We start from the raw sequence: 17268 nt of genomic DNA, 5'->3' as shown, positions 1-17268 counted from the left end.
GGAAAGATGCATCCATGCATGATTAGTCGAGGCACATCAAATCCCAAAAACAGTTCACGTCTAGCCGTTTCGGGAACAAATGGCCCCTAAGGGTGTCGCGCCCAGAGCTGGCGCCTGACGAAATCTCGCGTACGATGCAACAGTCTCGGCCAGGTTGTGTTTGAGGACCGAGGACAATGGGTTAGAGCTTCCACTTTTTGGAGTGTATTCTTTCAAAAAAAGAATCCGGAAAAGCGCACTGGCAAGACGTACTTGAAGCTCTGCTATTCCAAAAGTATCAGAGGTTTATATATCTTTCTTATCACGGAAACTCTTTCTCTTTTCTGTAACTTTTCTGTAGGGTTAGGAGGTTCTAACGGCCGAGACTGTATTTAAGCATAGCACATGTTTACTTGCAGGACCGATCGCTTATAATTGACCCATTATGTTGACAAATTATCTGAATGCGTATGAGTTGGAGGACTGCATATGAAGCACATATACAGGAGAGCCTGACGACCAAAAGCCTGCAGATATCAAAGGTGAAACTGGGGGTAGGTGAGCAAATCGATGATTGGAGCTAAAAGATTCGAAGTTGATTTCAACTATGGGTATTCTGAAACCTGAATCTTAATGCATAGACCTTTTTTCTGGAGAAAAGCCGGAATTTTGGATGGTTTATCGCTGAAAACAATCAAAAACTACTGTATCGCGGCTAAATGCGACGAAAAAGTAAACGTTTATCCGCTGCACACACTGTGCAGTACAAAGGATCTGGATTTCTCGTAATTCACAGGTCTGCCTTACCGAAAAGGTGCACAAATCCAATGGGGAAAAACCGGCAAACCCAAAATGAGATCTATGCAAGAGTCTGTTGTGTCGACCAATAACATCAAATCTGCTCATCCCCCGCCGCACGGCGGCTTAAACAGCTCCGCTCCAAATTAACTATCTGAATATGAAGTTTGATACATCTCACAACGCCAAGGGGTAGCCAAGGGTAGCCAAGAGACGCAATTTCATGACAGGCTCGAAACATTTGTCGTGGATGATGTATCTCTCATATAGAAAATATCGCTAGCAGGAAAAACAGGAATAGAGACGAAATCAGAAATGCAAAGATGAATACCGATTTCCATGCGACCCTACTTTCGGAATGAGAGAAATTCAAATTACTGTCCACTGTCGTGGGACCTTGCTATGGTCACCCAAACGGCTTTCGGCAAACAGGGCAGCATTCCAGCAAATAGAGAGAAAAAAATAGAGTGCACCATTTTCGATTGATCCACTCCGTACGTACATTTTTCGCTGGCTAGATGCGCTACAATTACGTTTTTGGTATCGCTAAGCGTTGGAATTGAGACATGGGAAATGCAGGTGACGAATCAGGGAGTCCAGGAAGTATACTAATGCCTGAAACAGGACTTCTCAAAGCCGCCTTGCATACCATGACCCTTCTGTTGGCGGGTTTGCGCCACGTTACAATATCGATGTGGTGACGGGAGGAGCTGTTTCGATGGAAATGAGGCAAATAAAAACAAGTCCTCGGCATAGGTACATGATGAGGCGTTCCTGTTCCGTCTCTATGTGAATTTCTCCCAATACAGACAAACGGAATTTATAGATAGAATGGAATTCTGGAAGGTCATTCTTTGGGTGGAGCGTGGCCGGAAATAGCCTAAATATAATATCTTATGTCCGGTATCTTCCATCAAGGATGAACACTGCCCCCACAAGGGTTCCATTCAAAGAAATCAATAATTTGTTGCAAAGATCAACAGATCTGGAGCCTGTTGAGTCAGATCTCCGTCTTTTTCGCATCATCTACCAATCTGAATAAATGGCATTTCCCCGAAAAGGTGGCGAGTATTTTAGGCAGCAATGCCGCTTTGGGCCCAAAGTGGCATATGCTATTCTGCACAACGAAATGGCGTGCACACACAAGGCGCATGGGCCATAGAATGGCTTTCCCTGCAGCGGTTATTGAGCACAGGGCTCCCAACAAAGAGTCTATTTGCAGGAAGAATGCTCAGTCCAGAGGTGGCGCATTTGCATTGTCCACAGGCTGTGCGCCTCATGGACGGCTGGACATAATTCCGCACTACATTCAGAAGGTCGTAAATTTCTTGGATGGTTTCGTATAAACCTTTCTGTTTCCCCAGTTCGGCTTTCGCCGCCAAGGATCAAATGCTGCTGTTTTTCTCTTGTCATTCCCGATGCCTCTGTTCTAGCCTGAAACATTTGTAGTTCACATCCTTAATGCATTTGTGAGAGCGGCAACTATGCTCCACCGAAGATAACATATTTCCAACCGCACCCTCTGCGTCGCTACATCCAGGCGGCAGTCGTATATTGACCAGCACACTGTATCAGAATGGCTCGGAGTAATTTGCGGCCAGGACAACCAAACAATTCTCAAATTTGCAGATCTTCTCGTGGCATTTGCCGCCATGCACAGCGGCTAAGTGGAGGAAGTGGGTCACAGCATTGCAGGGAACTTTGGGTGAATGACATCGATTCGGGCTTGGAAAGAGGTGGCAGATATCCTCGGGATCATGGATTCTGGCCAAGATTTCTTGTGTTCCTACAAGCGCTTTTGTGAGGCCTGGCAGAGATTATGGTTTTGGAGCAGGTCGTAATTGCGCGACAGGGCACTTGACGTGTGCAGTAAATGCGGCTTCTTTGAGAGCTTGGGCACGTATTTGCTGTGGCATTGGCCCAGGGCTCGTGGTATTCATAGCCGACTTCTGGCTAGATGGCTCGCAGCCAAGCCTGACAAGGAACCTGAGCAGAAGCCCAAACAGAATACTTCGGGTTCGTTTATGAATCGACCTTTAGTCTACATTCAACGTCCAAAATCAAACGTTGTCGAACACCGAGGATGAGGTCATGATAAGCTGAGTTAAATATATGCGCCTGCATAGAACCGCATCCCACCCGCACAATCATTCGCTTTTTGGTAGTATCCAGTGGGACCTCTGCAGGTGCGCTAAATATGCAGACGTCGCACAATAACAGAAAAGGGCCCACACGCAGTCCCCATCGGCCCGGCGCGGCGGCAATACCGCGGCGGATGCTCTGCACTACTAACCATAATCCATGCAACCTCCACGCTGCTTGCACCCATGTCTGACCTTGTGCATATGCGGCCGCTTAAATGAGTGTCTTGCAGGCATTCCTGCAGCTAATCCCCGTTCGATATAAAGCTATCCAGATATATATTTCAATTCCTCTCTCCCCTCGCCGCCGTTACTTTTCCAAAGAGGACCCTGGAACTTCCCGCCGACCTCTGGATCTCCTCCAATACCAAACCTCTCCGTTCGAAGCCCCCACAGCCCCAGGATCCTTCCACCGTTTGCCCTGGCGCCTCCACGCACACCTCGTATCTTGCTGCACCTGCCCTGTCTTTCTCGTATTGCGGCAGCCAAAAAAAAACACACTGTACACCTAGTCACGGCACTGGATCTCAGCTGACGGTGAGTGTTTTTCCACCATCTTTGTACTACCACTTTTTTTATTAGAGACCGCCTGTAGATCTACTTTCAGTTGCGCATCATCTTCTGAAGCCCCTCGCACGTCCTTCTTGCGTTTAGTTTCCTATTTCGGTTTCCTTTTGGTGCTGGAATCCGATACTCTTTTTCGTCACTTGTTCGGTGTTGCTATTGCTGACGTCGGCCCTTTTTTTTTGCCGTGGCCGTTCGTACCGCTGGAATTGTCCGCGTGTTCGGCTTTCTCCGTGTGTTCTGTGACCCTCGTGGCGTGTTCCCCGAGTTTCTGACGTTTCCGTACCTTTCAGTTTGAAAACCGGTAATCTAGCCCGCAAACAAGGCAGCGCGAACCGAATTTCAGGCTCTGCTCCGTTCAGCTCGAAGCCCTGCCAATTTCCATTCGATTTCCATCAATTTGCACCCAATCTTGGTCTATTCCAAGCGACAACATGCACGATAGCGGCTCCGCAACCTCCGAGACCCTGGTCTCACCCAGCACTCGCTCTCCCGGCACCGCTTCTGCTTCGACGCCGGCCGTCAAGCAGGAACCGTCCGATGTGTCTGTATCTGGATCGTCGCCCAAGCAAAACAAGTCCGAAGCGACACTGCCCTCCGAGCCGAACGAGGCCAAGAGCAGCGAGAAAGGCGCTTCCGCCGACGAAAACGGGCGCAAACGTAAAAACTTCCGCCGCAAACACCGCAACTCGCACTTGGGCTGCGGCACCTGTAAGAAACGTAGAATCAAGTGCGACGAGATGCTCCCGCAATGCTTCAACTGTGTCAAGGGCAAGCTCCATTGTGCGTACCTCAATCTCGATGCGCCCGCACGCAACGCGTTGCGCATGGCTCAGTTCAACCAGAATCTCCGCGGCGACGCTTCCGAAGAAGCCACCGCTTCCTACTACAAGGAGTTCCACAACGATCTGCAACAGCCGGCGGCCGCTGCTCCTATCCACTCCATTCCTCATGTAGCCATGCAGCAGCAGGTATCGCCTGTTGGCAGTGTTCTGAACGGTGCTGCTTCTGTGCCGATCCAGGTGCCTGTAGGTCAGCCTCAAGAATACTACTCAGCAGGATACATTCCATATCAGATCGTGCCGCAGATGGTAAATGGAGCTTCTCCTACCGCTGCTGCGCCCTCCGGCAGCATTGTTCCCTCTGTGTACCACCCCATGGTTCAGATACAGCAGCAGCTCTCGTCGTCTGGTAAACCAACGATGGTGTACTCGCAGGTGCCCCTTCAGGTGGTTCCAGCGGGCCAGATTCCTCATGTAGTCTACCAGCCGCAAGATCCGCAGTTGGCCATTCATGGCCCTCCTGGTCCTCGCAAATCAAGCCTTGTCCACATCGCGCCCTCCGGTTCCTCAATGGAGGGGCTGCCAGTGATGGTCCTAAATAACCATCCAGACAGCATCTATGAGAGCTCGCCCAACATGCAATCCAGCGGCATCCCCATGGGCGTGGCTCCAATATCTGCAGCGCAACACATCGCTGCACCGGCCGTGGCCCAAGTGCCTCGCTCATATCCACCAGGCGTCAGCATGATGTCCTTGGGAATGGCGCCCAGCCCGATTATCCACCAAGTGCCACAGCCCGGTCCTTATCAGCCGGTGGGCACACTCCAGCAACTCAGCCCAGTGCCTCAAATTGCTGCCACTCCTCAACTAACACAGCTCCATCAAATCCCACAGTCTGCACAAATGATCCCTCACCATGCAAGTGTCGCTGCTGCTGCTGGATCTCCGACTGCCAAACCCGTGATCTCGCCCTCTGGCGTGCTTTATACGTCGCCGCTTCCGCTGGCAGAGACATTGATCGGGAGATCCTCCCATGGTTCGATGGCCGCGCTTCGGCGTGACCTGAATCCTGTCAAGGTGAAAAGCGAGTTTGTCAAGAGCGAGTTCAGCAATGATTTTGAGAAGAGGGCGCAAGCGGGCTCCAACGAAAGAAAGTACTCTACCGAGTCTCCTCTGTCTTTGAACGAGACAGAGAAGATCCCCTCGATCAAAATGCTTCTTTCCTAGGACCACGCGGCACTATATATGATGGGACGGGTTGGTTGCAGTACAGGTTATGGTTTATTTTTGTCAACGGGGTACTCTTATTAATTTATTTCGACTGTTGGCATCCCTTGGGGGATGTTATGTATATTAGTTCTATTTTCATACGGGCCAGAGCTTTTTGAAGAATAAAGTGTTTCCTTTTTAATAAAGTGTAGGGCTATAGTTTGGTGCATTTCGATATGGTTTGAATGTGTGTTTTTGAACAGGACAACAAAGTGAAATCGCTCCAATTGAAGTTAGCGACCCAAGCCGCTCAAGAAATTTCCCTAAATAGCAAAAGTATTGCAGTATAACCTTTTTTTGAATTCATTAACTGATCACTAAAAATAGCATCACCTCATTCAAGAACCGAATACAAACAAGAACTGGACCTCCTCAGACAATTTCAGTTGCATCCAATTATGTCCAAAATTCTCCATCAAACTTTGAGTTTCCTTTAAAATCATATCGTTCATTTTTCATTCCGCATCCGATCTGTCATCCTGCAGACAGAGGGCCTACTTGATCCTACCAAAACTAAACCTGCCAAAAATACCCACCCCTCTTCCAGAAATATTCAATTCAACCCCGCCCATCTCCGGCAACGCTCTGACATGATCCTGTAGATACAATGAATAACCTGTCTCTGTACTATTCGAGCTCGCTTTTGAACGCTTATCTCACGGAGAATAGTGACTCTAACTTGGAATTGGATAAGCCGAGACGCGAAAATGCGGTGCCGGTGCTTATAACCACCGACGAGGCGTCGTTTGTTTCTGTTCCGACGGCGCTGCTGCTTCTGTCGGCTGCGCTAGGGCTGAAAAACGACCTGGGTGCAAACGTGCTTGATTTGGATGCAATCAGCGAGAAAAATCCGGCGGCAGACCGTCTGGTGGTGGCACTGCTTGCGCCGGGTTCCAGTAAAAGCGCTTCCGCGCGGCGCTCGGTGATGTCGGCGGCGTCCACGTACAATTCGTTGTATTCGTCCTTGACCGACGATCTGGCCGATTTGGACTTGGAAAGTGTGAAACTTCCGATCGACGAGATGTCGCTTGAGCAGCCGAAAACCTCGCGGCTTAAGCGCATGAAGCAGTTCTTGACGGGCGAGCAGCACAGACCCAAAGTCATGGATGAGAACGACAAGTATATTGCCTATGTAGACGCCAAAATGCGCACAGACTACTACTCATGCGAAAATTCGGCGACGCTCGATGTGAACTTTGTGGAGGCTGCGGAGGTGCTCTTCTTTGGTGAAACTTTGAGCAAGCTTTTCGCCTCCGAGCAGTCCATGTTGCACTATTTAATGTTGAGCTCGTATGAGCTCGGGGAAGTGCGCTTTTCGAACCTCAACCGGTTCCATGTCGAGGCCAGCTACGACGTCCAAAAGTTGTTGATGGATTTGCAGCCCCAGTTGGCCACTTTCAATGATATTCTCGACTTGTACGCCGTCTCCGACGAGAACATCAACCGGCAAGAACTCTTCGAAACGTTTTCGCAGTTTGCCAACGAGGCGCACGGGCTCTGTATCCCGCTCGCCATCTCGATGTTTGGCAACTGGCTCCTCACGTTCAATCGCGATAGCGCATTGGAGAGCAACTACCAGAACGACCTCATTCTTGACTACTTCCGCAAGTCCATCCGTCTTGCGCTCGTGATCCGACGCTTGGCGCCCTTTTTCGATGCCCATCTGCAGCAGCTCTCCAAGAAAGACCGCTTGGACGTGACTCGATACTGGAAAAAGGACAATACCAATGCCCTTTCCACGAGTTTGCATAGCTTGGGCGAGTACCATCAGTTCATTCACGAACACGACAAGGCAGTGACGATCTGGGAGATCAACTGCCATTTGACCGAAGATGCCGAGCTGGGCAACTTGGCGGTGTTGGGTCTCACCAACGGCTATGGGTTCGGGAACCTCGCCAAGAAGCAGAACCGTTTTGGCCACCATTCAAAGAAGCACAGGTACAACACCAAGCGGCGGATTGCACACATCTATCGGATTTTGATGAAGAAGCCTGGCTTTGACGAGTTTGGAGTATCCTGGGCTACCAAAGAGAAGTACGACTGAACAAAGTAAGATATTCATGTACAGAAAGAGCTATTTATATATTTGCATTTCAATTAGGAACAATTATTCAAAAACAGAACCAATTTTTCGTAGATCGTTACAAATCTCGATGTTTTCAAACTTGAAAAATAGATCAACTATCGATGTAGATCACAGAAGAAACAGACAAACAGAATACGTTTCGCTCTTTGGAATCAAATCTGGCGACAATTACACCATCCCTCTCACAATATCCATTATACATTCAATCCTAGTACTTACGCAGCAGGAGCATCGGCCTTCTTCTTCTTCTTCTCGTCGATCTGCTCCACCTTGACCTCGTTCAAACCCTGCTCCTCCAACAACTTCTCGATCAACACCCGTGCCTCGTCACTCACATCGCCCTGCACCAACACCTCGTCCTTCTTCTCGGCGTTCTTGGTCACCGAAGCGCCCGTCGCGAACTTCAGCGCAAACGTCTTGGCCAACTTCTTGATGTCTACGTTGAGCACCTCCAACCCGTTGATGGAAATGATGTGCTTTCTGCGGTTCCGCTCGATCCGCTTGATGACGATCTTGGACGCGAGCTTCTTCTGCAACTCTCGCTCCAACTTCTTCTCTTCTTTGGCCTGTTTTTTCTCCAAGTCCTTGTGGATCTGTTCCTCCTTTTCGATCGACAATGTCGAAGTTGCATTGGCTAGGGCCTCTTCCGAGTAGAGTTTGTCGAAGAGCTCTTGTTCGTTTTCGGCGAGCCATTCCTTGCATCTCTTGAGCGAAACACCAAATTCGCAGTATTCGGGCGGGAACGTGCACACGCCGCAGTAGGTGAGTTGTCTTGGAGCCACTTCTGCCATGTTGTGTGGGTTTTTGAGTGGTTGGAGTGAGTAGTCGATGCGAGTAGAGTGTGAAATTTGGGGTGTGGGGTGTGCGAAAAAAAAGCAGCGGAAAAAGGGAAGTTTGGGCGAAAAAAAGTTGGCCAATAGTGAGACGTCCCTATTTTAGTCCCAATCGTTCGTCAATATTTTTTTTTTTTGGCCCCGGGTGCGAGCAATGCTTCATCAGAACCGAAGACCCTCGCAGACGTCAAACGAACGAACAGGCCGCCAGTCCTCAAGCTCAACGCACCGCCAAAGCGCATCCTTGTACAAGATCTTGTCGTCGAACTTCTGGTAGAGCCCACTCAAGTAGTACCAGAGCTCCGAGTTGTTGTAGCCATATGGCCAACAGTGGCTGAACTCCTCCAAGTAGTTCTTCAACCGCACCAATCCCGCGTTGTGGTCCTTGCTGGAGATGAAGAGCGAGTTGCTCTTGTCGTCGTCCACGATGAAAAGCTTGCACAAGCCAAGAAGCGTGAGCGCGTAGCCGACTTTGTTGTATTGTTCTTCGGGCAAGTGGTACACCTCCAACGATCTCTCGAACTCCTGGAGCGCCAAGAACTTGCGGCTGCGCGACGTCAAGAGGCCAAGATACGTGAACGTGAGCACGTTGGGCTTGTCGGCCGTTTCGGCTTCCACGATGCACTGTTCTGCCTCTTCGGGCAAATCGAGCTTGAGGTAAATCGATGCCGTCCACAACCACAACTGCTGGAGAATGCGCAGCTCTTTCTCGTAGTGTTTGTCCTTGGGCTCTTTGCCCTCGTTTTGGACCTCCTCGATCTTGGCGGGCTTTTTGAGGCTATCCTTGGGCACCATGTTCAGTTTCCGCAGCGACATGGTCCGTTGAAGCGCTTGTGCTCTTTCCGAGGGATCAATCACGCTGGGACGATGCGACCACACCCCAACTGATCTGCTCTCAAATTTGCTGTGCATGTTGTCGGCCTCGTGGGAAAGGGTCAGGTCCAGGAAGAGTTCCTTGTAGAGTACAAAAACCTCTGAAACGTGATGGAGCATGTGCTCAATACCGCGGTTGCGCTCCAAAATTGCAAGCTGAGTCATTTTAAGTTGGAGAATGTCATAGCACGTTTCAATTGGAGTGGCGATTCCATTTTCCTGGTTCTTTGTGATGTAGAGACTGGCCACATTCAAGGCGTCGTCGGAAAACTTCTCCAGGTTGCTTTGCGACACACTTTGGACGTCCGAGAGAATGTCGTCCGATGGCGCGGTCTCGTCGTTTGATCTGTCCTTAGTCTCCAAGCCAGAGAGCGCCAAAATGAGCAAGTTCCAAGTCTTGAACAGCTCAGGGTGACCCTTCAAAATGAACTTACACAACCTTGCAGCTGACTGCAATTTTTGGGAATAGGCAAGCTTCAACGCGTACTCAAACAAGTGAGTCACGTTGCGTCTGCAATTCACGATAAGCCCTTTTTTGAATAGCTCAAGGATCTTCTCGTTGTTAGTTTTCATGTCTGCAATCGAGTTGGTCTCGTAGGTCGACAAGTAGGAATGGAACTGGCCAACAGCGTACCATCCATTGCAGAGAGATTTTGCCAAGGGAGATTTGTCACCAATAAACGAATTTGGATTGAAACGGAAGTATAAGAAGGCGAGATTCCGGTCGATAGACTCGTCTAGCTGACTGCTGACATACAGCAAGCCAGCAATAGTGGAGGCTCTTTCTAAGTATTGCACCAAGCACTCAGATTCTTTCTTGAGTCTCAGCACCACCTCGTCGGTGCATCTATACTTGAATCTAGGAGACGGCAGCTTAGCGTCGGGAATAAAGGAATTAGCAGGATTAAAGGCCGTGATACATGTGGTGTATACATCAATAACAGCAAGGATATCGTCCAAAGAGCCCTTGTTTCGAGTCTGCTGCTGTTGGATGTACTCAACGTAGGTAGCGAACGCAGCGAAGGCCTCGTCGTACTCCTTCATATCAATGAGCGTCTGGATGAGAAACATGAGCACCTTGTGATCCTGGAATGAGCGCTCGGCCATGTGAACGAGGTATCTCTTGGAGACCTTGCGTTTGAGAATGCTCGTGATGTATTCTCTACTGGAAGTGATATCGCTGACGCTGCTAAAGATGGCATCCATCAACAACAACTCCGGCGCTCTCAACTGAGTAGCATTGGGAAAGTCAGCCTTGGCTTTGGTGGCCTCTTCAAGCAAACCGGTAAGGTACTGGCTGAACTCAGCAGCGAAGGCAGGATGCAACTGGCTCGTGCCGCGGCTCTGGAGGCAGAAGCTGGCAAACAACACCACGGCACAAACATTGCCGCCAAATCTTTGCGTGTGTAAGTCCAGAAACTTGAGCGGTCTCGGAGCCTGAGCCAGGAATGTTCTAAATACGTTCTCTAAGATGGCACGGGTCCAGATACGGGCCGCGACCTCGCTTTTCGGCAATACCGTGCGCATTTCCGCCAAGTACATGATCCAGTGCGTAAACAGCTCCGCCAGAGTGGCTCCGATCAAGCAGCAGAGTCTTATCTTCAAGTATTCAAGGAACGAGTCCTCGGTCGCAGAGCTGGATTTCGCAATTCTGCCGCGCAGATGTTTTTCTAAAACGGTATAGGCACCATTTACATCGCCCTCCAAGAGCCGTAAGTGCCCCTGGAGCACGGCTTGGTAGAGAGCTTCTGTAGCACCAAAGTCGGCGCCAGACGACGAGTTTACGACCGATTCGAGCACTTTTTTCAACTCGTCCACATCGTCGCGCGCCTCGGCACCCAATTTCACCGTCTGATGTGCATAAAGCTCGCCCTGGAAGTGTTTCTGGAGCAAAAAGTGGATCTGGTAGTCAACAAAGATAAGTTGGCAGAAAACGTCCGGCGACGTCTCAAACGAAGCCACGCCGCGTGGGAACGAGCCCATGCAGAGCGTGGCCATGTTTTGAAGCGATGGATCTTCGATGGGCATCGCAATTGGTGTATACGCCGTTTCTATAAGTAGTTACTATGGGGAAGTGGAAATGTGGAGTCGGATCGACGAGACGGCGGGCTTTTTTCTTTCTGTAAAGCGGGAAATAATCTGCACTGAATAGGATGTACAAAAAAAAGTGGTCGCTTTTTTTTTCCGGGAAAATCCGACTGGTTTCGTTCCTAGTTCTTGTACCTCTCCTAAGTCCCAAAAGGGAAATTCTCGAAGTCACATGTACCTCGGACAGAATGAAGGAAGCGACACATGGAAGATGGGAAAGTGACATAATCTGTGGTTTCTTTTTCAACATAGGCCAATACCGGTGTCGCTGATTTTTGTTTCGGACGTCTTGTGAGCATCTCTTCTGTAGACCTAGACTAAATTCCACATGCTGTAGGATGTAGAAGTAGACTGTAAAAGTAATACACAAGGAAAGGTGTTTTAGCATCGCTCAAAGACTCGGTAGAGGCCGGGGAGATCGGCGACCTGGACTACATCGGGCACAAGCGCTTCTGGCGCAACAAAGTTTCGTCTCAAAGAAGGAAACACCGTGTGCTCGAGCGTCGCGTTGAGCTTGTTGCGTTCTTGTAGAGCCAACAGTTTATTTTCGTTTTCGTCGCCAGTTCCGCTGCTCTCAATGCGGTCGGGAACATATAGCAAGGCGATCTGACGGGATACATCTCGGAGACATTCTTTCTCACTACTGAAGTTCACCTTCGTTCCCAAACGGTAGAGAAAGAAGGGAAGTTTCATTTTGGAGGGCTCGACCTCCTTCATGAGCATCGGCAAAATGTGAAGCTTCTCGTTGGAAAAGTCGAGCTGGAAGTACTCTTTGAACATATCCTCCATGGCCATCAATCTCTCGACCACCACGTCCTCAGGCTCCAAGCCACTGTGTTGCTGATAGAGAGGACGCAAAATGTCTCGAAGCGCAAGCGGCTCTGGCAAGACGAGCTCTCCAAAGTTGGCGAATTCTGCTAATGCCACTTGATAGTAGAACTCGGCTAAAACAGCACCGTAGTCACAGAGGAAGAGCTTCACATCATACTGAAAACAGCAAAGACGCTTTTCGGCATCGACAATACCAACATAGATCAAGTTGTTGAACACGTTGGAGAGCGGTCTATTGATGGAGGCGGCTACCTCGTTCCGTAGTTCTGTAACACTATCAAGCTTCACCTCTTGCTTCTTTCTACTGCTTGTAGAGATCACAAGCGGCTGTGAGTAGACACTTTCTTTTCTTTGGGTAGGCCGCGGGTCTTCGATCTGTGACGATTCAACTGCAACCTCTTCCATGAAAGTACTGTCTGGGTTCTCGACCTGCCAGCCAGAACTTTGGCTGGAACTCGCAAGGATCTGTGATTGCTTAGGATCGGAAGGCTTGATGAAAGCGCTGATTTTCAGCTGATTGGCATCCACTCGCACCATTTTGTTCTCTTGGCGCGTCTTTTTAGTGGTGACGGTCAAGGAGTCCACGACCGAGTTTTCTCCGGTTCTTTTGAGGACACTCTGCTTGAATGTTCGTGAATTATCCCGCTCCGAGAGCACGTCGTGGATCTTGCCGCAGATCCATTCCAGAATCTCGTCTTCAAAGAGAAAGCGCACTTCTTGCTTCGTCGGATGGACGTTCACATCCACATTCTGTGGCTCAATGAGCAAACTCAAATATACAAATGGATGGTTACCCTTTGGGAGAAATACCTGGAATACGGAATTGATGGCTCTTTTGAGCGGATCGCACATCACAAGTCGATTATTGATGAATAGAACAGGCTGGATTTTCCGCTTATTGTTGTAGTTGAAGCCCGAAACGGCGCCCTTAATACTGCTTAATCCAAACTCCTCGCACGGGAAATCAAACTCGATGAGCTCGCTGGCGACAGAGGTTCCAAACACGGTTCTGATTCGTTCCTTCAACGAGGCGTTGGGCCTGGTAGAGATGCTGGGATGCGGCTCGCCCATTTTCTTACATGAAAAGCCTACCCCTTCGCTGTGAACGGCATATCTGCCCAAAACCTCCAATATTTTGATCCATTCGTCGTTCTTCGAGCGGAGAGAATGCAAACGCGACGGCAGGTTGTAAAAGAGATCCTCGACGGTGATTTGAGTGCCGCCATTGCCAGCGACGGGCTGTGGCTTACAATTGGGGTCCTGCTTAAACTTCAAGGTCGCTGTTTGTCCGTTTGTGTAGTAACATTTGTACGCCAACGGCGATTCTGCGATCTTGGACACCACAGAAAGACGCGCGATGTGCGAGATAGATGCGAGTGCTTCTCCTCGAAAGCCGTATGTTGAAATCAGCGACAAATCCTCGAACCTCAGTAGTTTAGAGGTAGTAAACCGCTCACAGAGTAAAGGCATATCCTCGCGAGCAATACCACATCCATTATCATTCAACTGCAACAATTTAAGCCCTCCGTCCTTTACCAATACATCAATCATTGTAGAACCTGCATCAATGGCATTTTCAAGAAGTTCTTTGAGTGCATTGGCAGGCTGAACAATGATTTCGCCAGCGGCGATCCTTTTCACGACCGTGGGATCCAATTTTCGGATCCGAGGGACATTCGGCTGTGAAGAATCCGTTTGTGACATTAGTTCTCGCGAAATTCCACGTTGAACAGCTATTCTGAGCCAAGTTTAACCAATACAGAACTTGACGCGTTGATCCTGGCGCAACAAGAACCAAAACAAAAAAATCAGTAGTGTAGCGTGTTAGATACAGCCAATTAGAATCCAATGAGACCAATTTTTCAGTCCAATTCGTCCGTTCGAGCGTTTTATCTTATTTGATCTTCAGAAAAAGACCCACTATAGTAAAGAGACAGTTCAGAAGCAACAAAACACCGCCCAAATCCTGGAAATGGAGCCTAAAGTAGCCAAAATGCCAAAATCCAAAATGAACAAATATTACTCTTCAACAAAAAATTCTTCCCGCCCTCAAAATACATGCCGCTACCCAGCTTTCTTTGTTTTTACCCCAGGTTTCTACTACAACAACAAAAACAACCGGGAAACCACATAATTTACGCCATGGAGGAGCTCTCGCAACAGGAAATCTCCCAGCGCATCGCGTCCATCAACTCGCACTACCAAAACTTCGGCATCCTGGGGCTTTCCCAGGCATACGAAGATTTCAAAAAAGAAGTCGAGCGTGCAGAGGCTGCAGCATACAAGGGAGAGGCCGGCAAAGTCGTTTTGCAGCGGATCAAGGACTTGGAGAATCTCTTCTCGACGGTCACGGGCAATGACGTCAAGGATCTATCGATGTTCATGAAGGATTCGGAAGCACTCCGGTCCACATCGCACTTTGCGTCGGTCAATGCGGAACATATCAAGTTCGGCGATCTCTCGGACGCGTTGACGGTGCTGGATTTCGTCAAATTTGCGCGGCAGTACATGAACCCGGACTTGGAGATGGTGGAAACACAACCCAAGGTTCCAGAAACACAGGACGAGGTCAATGAGACGTTTGCTGCGCACGACTGGCGCAAGCTCGGCGACGTTTTCTGGCTGTTGGGCGCGGCGCCGGTCCCGCTGACGTTTTTGAACGGCCCATTGGCGACCCAGAGACGCCGCGTAGCACCTAGAACTAGAACTGTAGACGATACTCTGTCGCGAGACAAGACGACGGCGCGGAACGTGTCTGCGGCGGAGCTTCAGGATAATCCAGAGAATAGCACTGCCAACATGGTGAAGCTTGTGTATGCGGTGCTTAGCCAGACCAGTCCCGAAGAGCCGGTGAACCTATACCGTTTTTTCATCAATCCGCAGCTGTTTTCGCAGTCCGTCGAGAATCTTTTCTACACCAGCTTCCTCGTGCGAGACGCCAAGTTGCAGCTCAGTTTGGGTGCCGACGGTGTTCCCTACATCCAGATTGCAAGCTCCGACGAGATTGACGAAAATGCCCATATAGCCCACCAGGTGGCCACGTTCACCTATCTGGCGTGGCAGAATCTCATCCAGCAGTACGAAATCGAAGAAAGCTACATTCCACATCGGACCACTGCCGAAGATAATGCAGTGGACTCTTCAGAAGAGAGCTAATCCTGGCTTTCTACCATTAGAAGAACTCTACTTATGCAAACTCTACTTATGCAAATGTTTTCAAGGCTTTGCTTGCTGAAGGTGATTTCTTAAACTGATTTGTTTTAGTTGTTCATGGGTATATTGGCTGGTTATTATTATGCCTCAATTACTACTTCCGCTGATACTTGGTAACTTCTCGATACTCTTTGTCGTCGACATCCTGCCACCCCCCGACAGACAACAAGTCGTTCATGGGCCACTTCTTTATGGCCAAGATCTCCAAGTCAGACTTGAGCCGAAGCTTCTCAAAGATCTCGATCCCGGCATTTCCTATCATGGAAGCATTGTCGGTACAAAGCGCCAAGTCTGGAAAATGGAATCTCAATGGCTGGCTACTCTTGAGCTCTGTCTGCAACTTGTGCCGTAAAACCTTATTGGCAGCCACACCGCCAGAGCATACAAAGTCCTTCACCCCCTCGAACTTGCCGCCCGAGCCCTGCGGTCCACCATACTTCGTGAAAGCTATGTTGATGCGATGGATAATGTGATCAAAAAGTACTTCCTGGATCTTGTAGGCTGTGAAGTCTTTGAGATCTGAATCCATCTCTCTGCTCTTAACAAACGAGTCCACGCAACTCGGAAACGACGAAAAGCTAAACTCAACCTTTTCGGGGATCCTCAAGTGCTTCGGCGATGTCATGGGTTTGGTTAATTTCATAGGATACCGACTATTCTTACCATCAGTCCTTATTGTCTTGTAAAGCGCCCTTCTCTCGGGAGCGATTTCTTCCACTAGACGCTCTAGTTCTGGCCCAATCATGTTTCCAGTCAACCCCAAGCAACGGGCGCTCTTATCAAGCGCGTCTCCCGCCGCGATGTCAATAGTATTGATGATCACCTCATGGTTCTCCAAAGACGTCAGAAGCACAATCATAGTATGTCCGCCGCTGCACAAAAGACTCAAAAATGGATACTCGGGCCTGCCGAATTCGTTCTGTGTTCTACTGGGATCTTTGGAAGGGAGTGTTGCCGCTAGAAGATGCCCCAACATATGATGTACCCCCACCAACGGCCTATCCCAAGCCACAGCCAAGCCCTTTGCAAATTGCAAAGTAGAGCTCAAACACCCAACCATGCCAGGTCCCCGAGTGGCACATATTAGGTCCGGAGGATTGGATGCGCCGAAATTGTGTTCTGCGCCAAGACGCCTCACCACGCCTGCAACGGTTTTTTGATGGAAATGGACCGCATCGAGCGGAATAACTCCTCCGGCGTTAGCCGAATTGAGCGTCTCTTTGATTTCTGCAATCACTCGCACCTCCGATTGTGGTGTTTCTTTTTCCAAAAGAGCTACACATGTATCATCACACGAAGACTCGAAAGCCAACACTCGGTATCGTCTAACGAAGGTTCCATATCTCCATGAGCACAATTTCGAGCTCCGGAGCGTTTTGCCTGCTGAAGCATACATGGCTGCAAATACTGAAAATCGGAAAACATAACCTGGGGTAAGATGTCGTCACGTGAGCCCAACCCCCTACACTATATTCCATAATTTTGAATTCGAAAAAAGTTGGCGGACATTATGCAGTTACGTATTTCGGGCTTTTTGAGCCAATCATTCCAGTTGTTTCAGACTGGACCCGGGGATCATCGGATGTGTTTCAGGTTTGGGTTCAGGCTGATTCGAGCCAGAATCGTGCAATTCCAAATGGGAAAATCGAGTTGACTATATTCGAGAGACTTTTTTCAAACCCGATATTACAAATTTCTACCAAATTTCTCCTCTTTTCTTCATTATCGCCGACAAATCGGTGGAAATTTCAGGAGGCACGGGTTTTTCACCCTGACTCCAACCGAAAATCTTCACTTTAGTGAATCTCTCA

At 49.2% G+C, this 17268-nt stretch overlaps 7 protein-coding genes across 7 annotated transcripts; 3 read left to right on the top strand and 4 right to left on the bottom strand.

Moving 5' to 3' along the window:
• Positions 1–3916: 3916 nt before the first annotated feature.
• On the top strand, positions 3917–5491 carry PUMCH_000842 (uncharacterized protein; the record flags this gene model as incomplete). Its single annotated transcript, XM_063019917.1, has 1 exon — positions 3917–5491. One exon carries the CDS (start codon positions 3917–3919, stop codon positions 5489–5491), a length of 1575 nt encoding a protein of 524 aa, XP_062875987.1.
• Positions 5492–6140: 649 nt separating this feature from the next.
• PUMCH_000841 (uncharacterized protein) lies at positions 6141–7577 on the top strand (the record flags this gene model as incomplete). Its single annotated transcript, XM_063019916.1, has 1 exon — positions 6141–7577. One exon carries the CDS (start codon positions 6141–6143, stop codon positions 7575–7577), a length of 1437 nt encoding a protein of 478 aa, XP_062875986.1.
• A 257-nt stretch (positions 7578–7834) lies between these two features.
• PUMCH_000840 (uncharacterized protein) lies at positions 7835–8410 on the bottom strand (the record flags this gene model as incomplete). The annotated part of the gene is made up of 1 exon (XM_063019915.1): positions 7835–8410. One exon carries the CDS (start codon positions 8408–8410, stop codon positions 7835–7837), a length of 576 nt encoding a protein of 191 aa, XP_062875985.1.
• Positions 8411–8614: 204 nt separating this feature from the next.
• PUMCH_000839 (uncharacterized protein) lies at positions 8615–11353 on the bottom strand (the record flags this gene model as incomplete). The annotated part of the gene is made up of 1 exon (XM_063019914.1): positions 8615–11353. The coding sequence occupies one exon, from the start codon at positions 11351–11353 to the stop codon at positions 8615–8617; it is 2739 nt and encodes a 912-aa protein (XP_062875984.1).
• Positions 11354–11794: 441 nt separating this feature from the next.
• On the bottom strand, positions 11795–13948 carry PUMCH_000838 (uncharacterized protein; the record flags this gene model as incomplete). The annotated part of the gene is made up of 1 exon (XM_063019913.1): positions 11795–13948. One exon carries the CDS (start codon positions 13946–13948, stop codon positions 11795–11797), a length of 2154 nt encoding a protein of 717 aa, XP_062875983.1.
• A 354-nt stretch (positions 13949–14302) lies between these two features.
• On the top strand, positions 14303–15400 carry PUMCH_000837 (uncharacterized protein; the record flags this gene model as incomplete). Its single annotated transcript, XM_063019912.1, has 1 exon — positions 14303–15400. The coding sequence occupies one exon, from the start codon at positions 14303–14305 to the stop codon at positions 15398–15400; it is 1098 nt and encodes a 365-aa protein (XP_062875982.1).
• A 151-nt stretch (positions 15401–15551) lies between these two features.
• PUMCH_000836 (uncharacterized protein) lies at positions 15552–16853 on the bottom strand (the record flags this gene model as incomplete). The annotated part of the gene is made up of 1 exon (XM_063019911.1): positions 15552–16853. The coding sequence occupies one exon, from the start codon at positions 16851–16853 to the stop codon at positions 15552–15554; it is 1302 nt and encodes a 433-aa protein (XP_062875981.1).
• Between the last annotated feature and the right edge of the window lie 415 nt (positions 16854–17268).

This window comes from Australozyma saopauloensis, chromosome 1 (assembly GCF_035610405.1).
Source record: "Australozyma saopauloensis chromosome 1, complete sequence".
Lineage (NCBI taxonomy): Eukaryota > Fungi > Ascomycota > Pichiomycetes > Serinales > Metschnikowiaceae > Australozyma > Australozyma saopauloensis.
The sequence above is the reverse complement of the archived record's forward strand: the minus strand, read 5'-3'. Positions and strand labels throughout refer to the sequence as shown.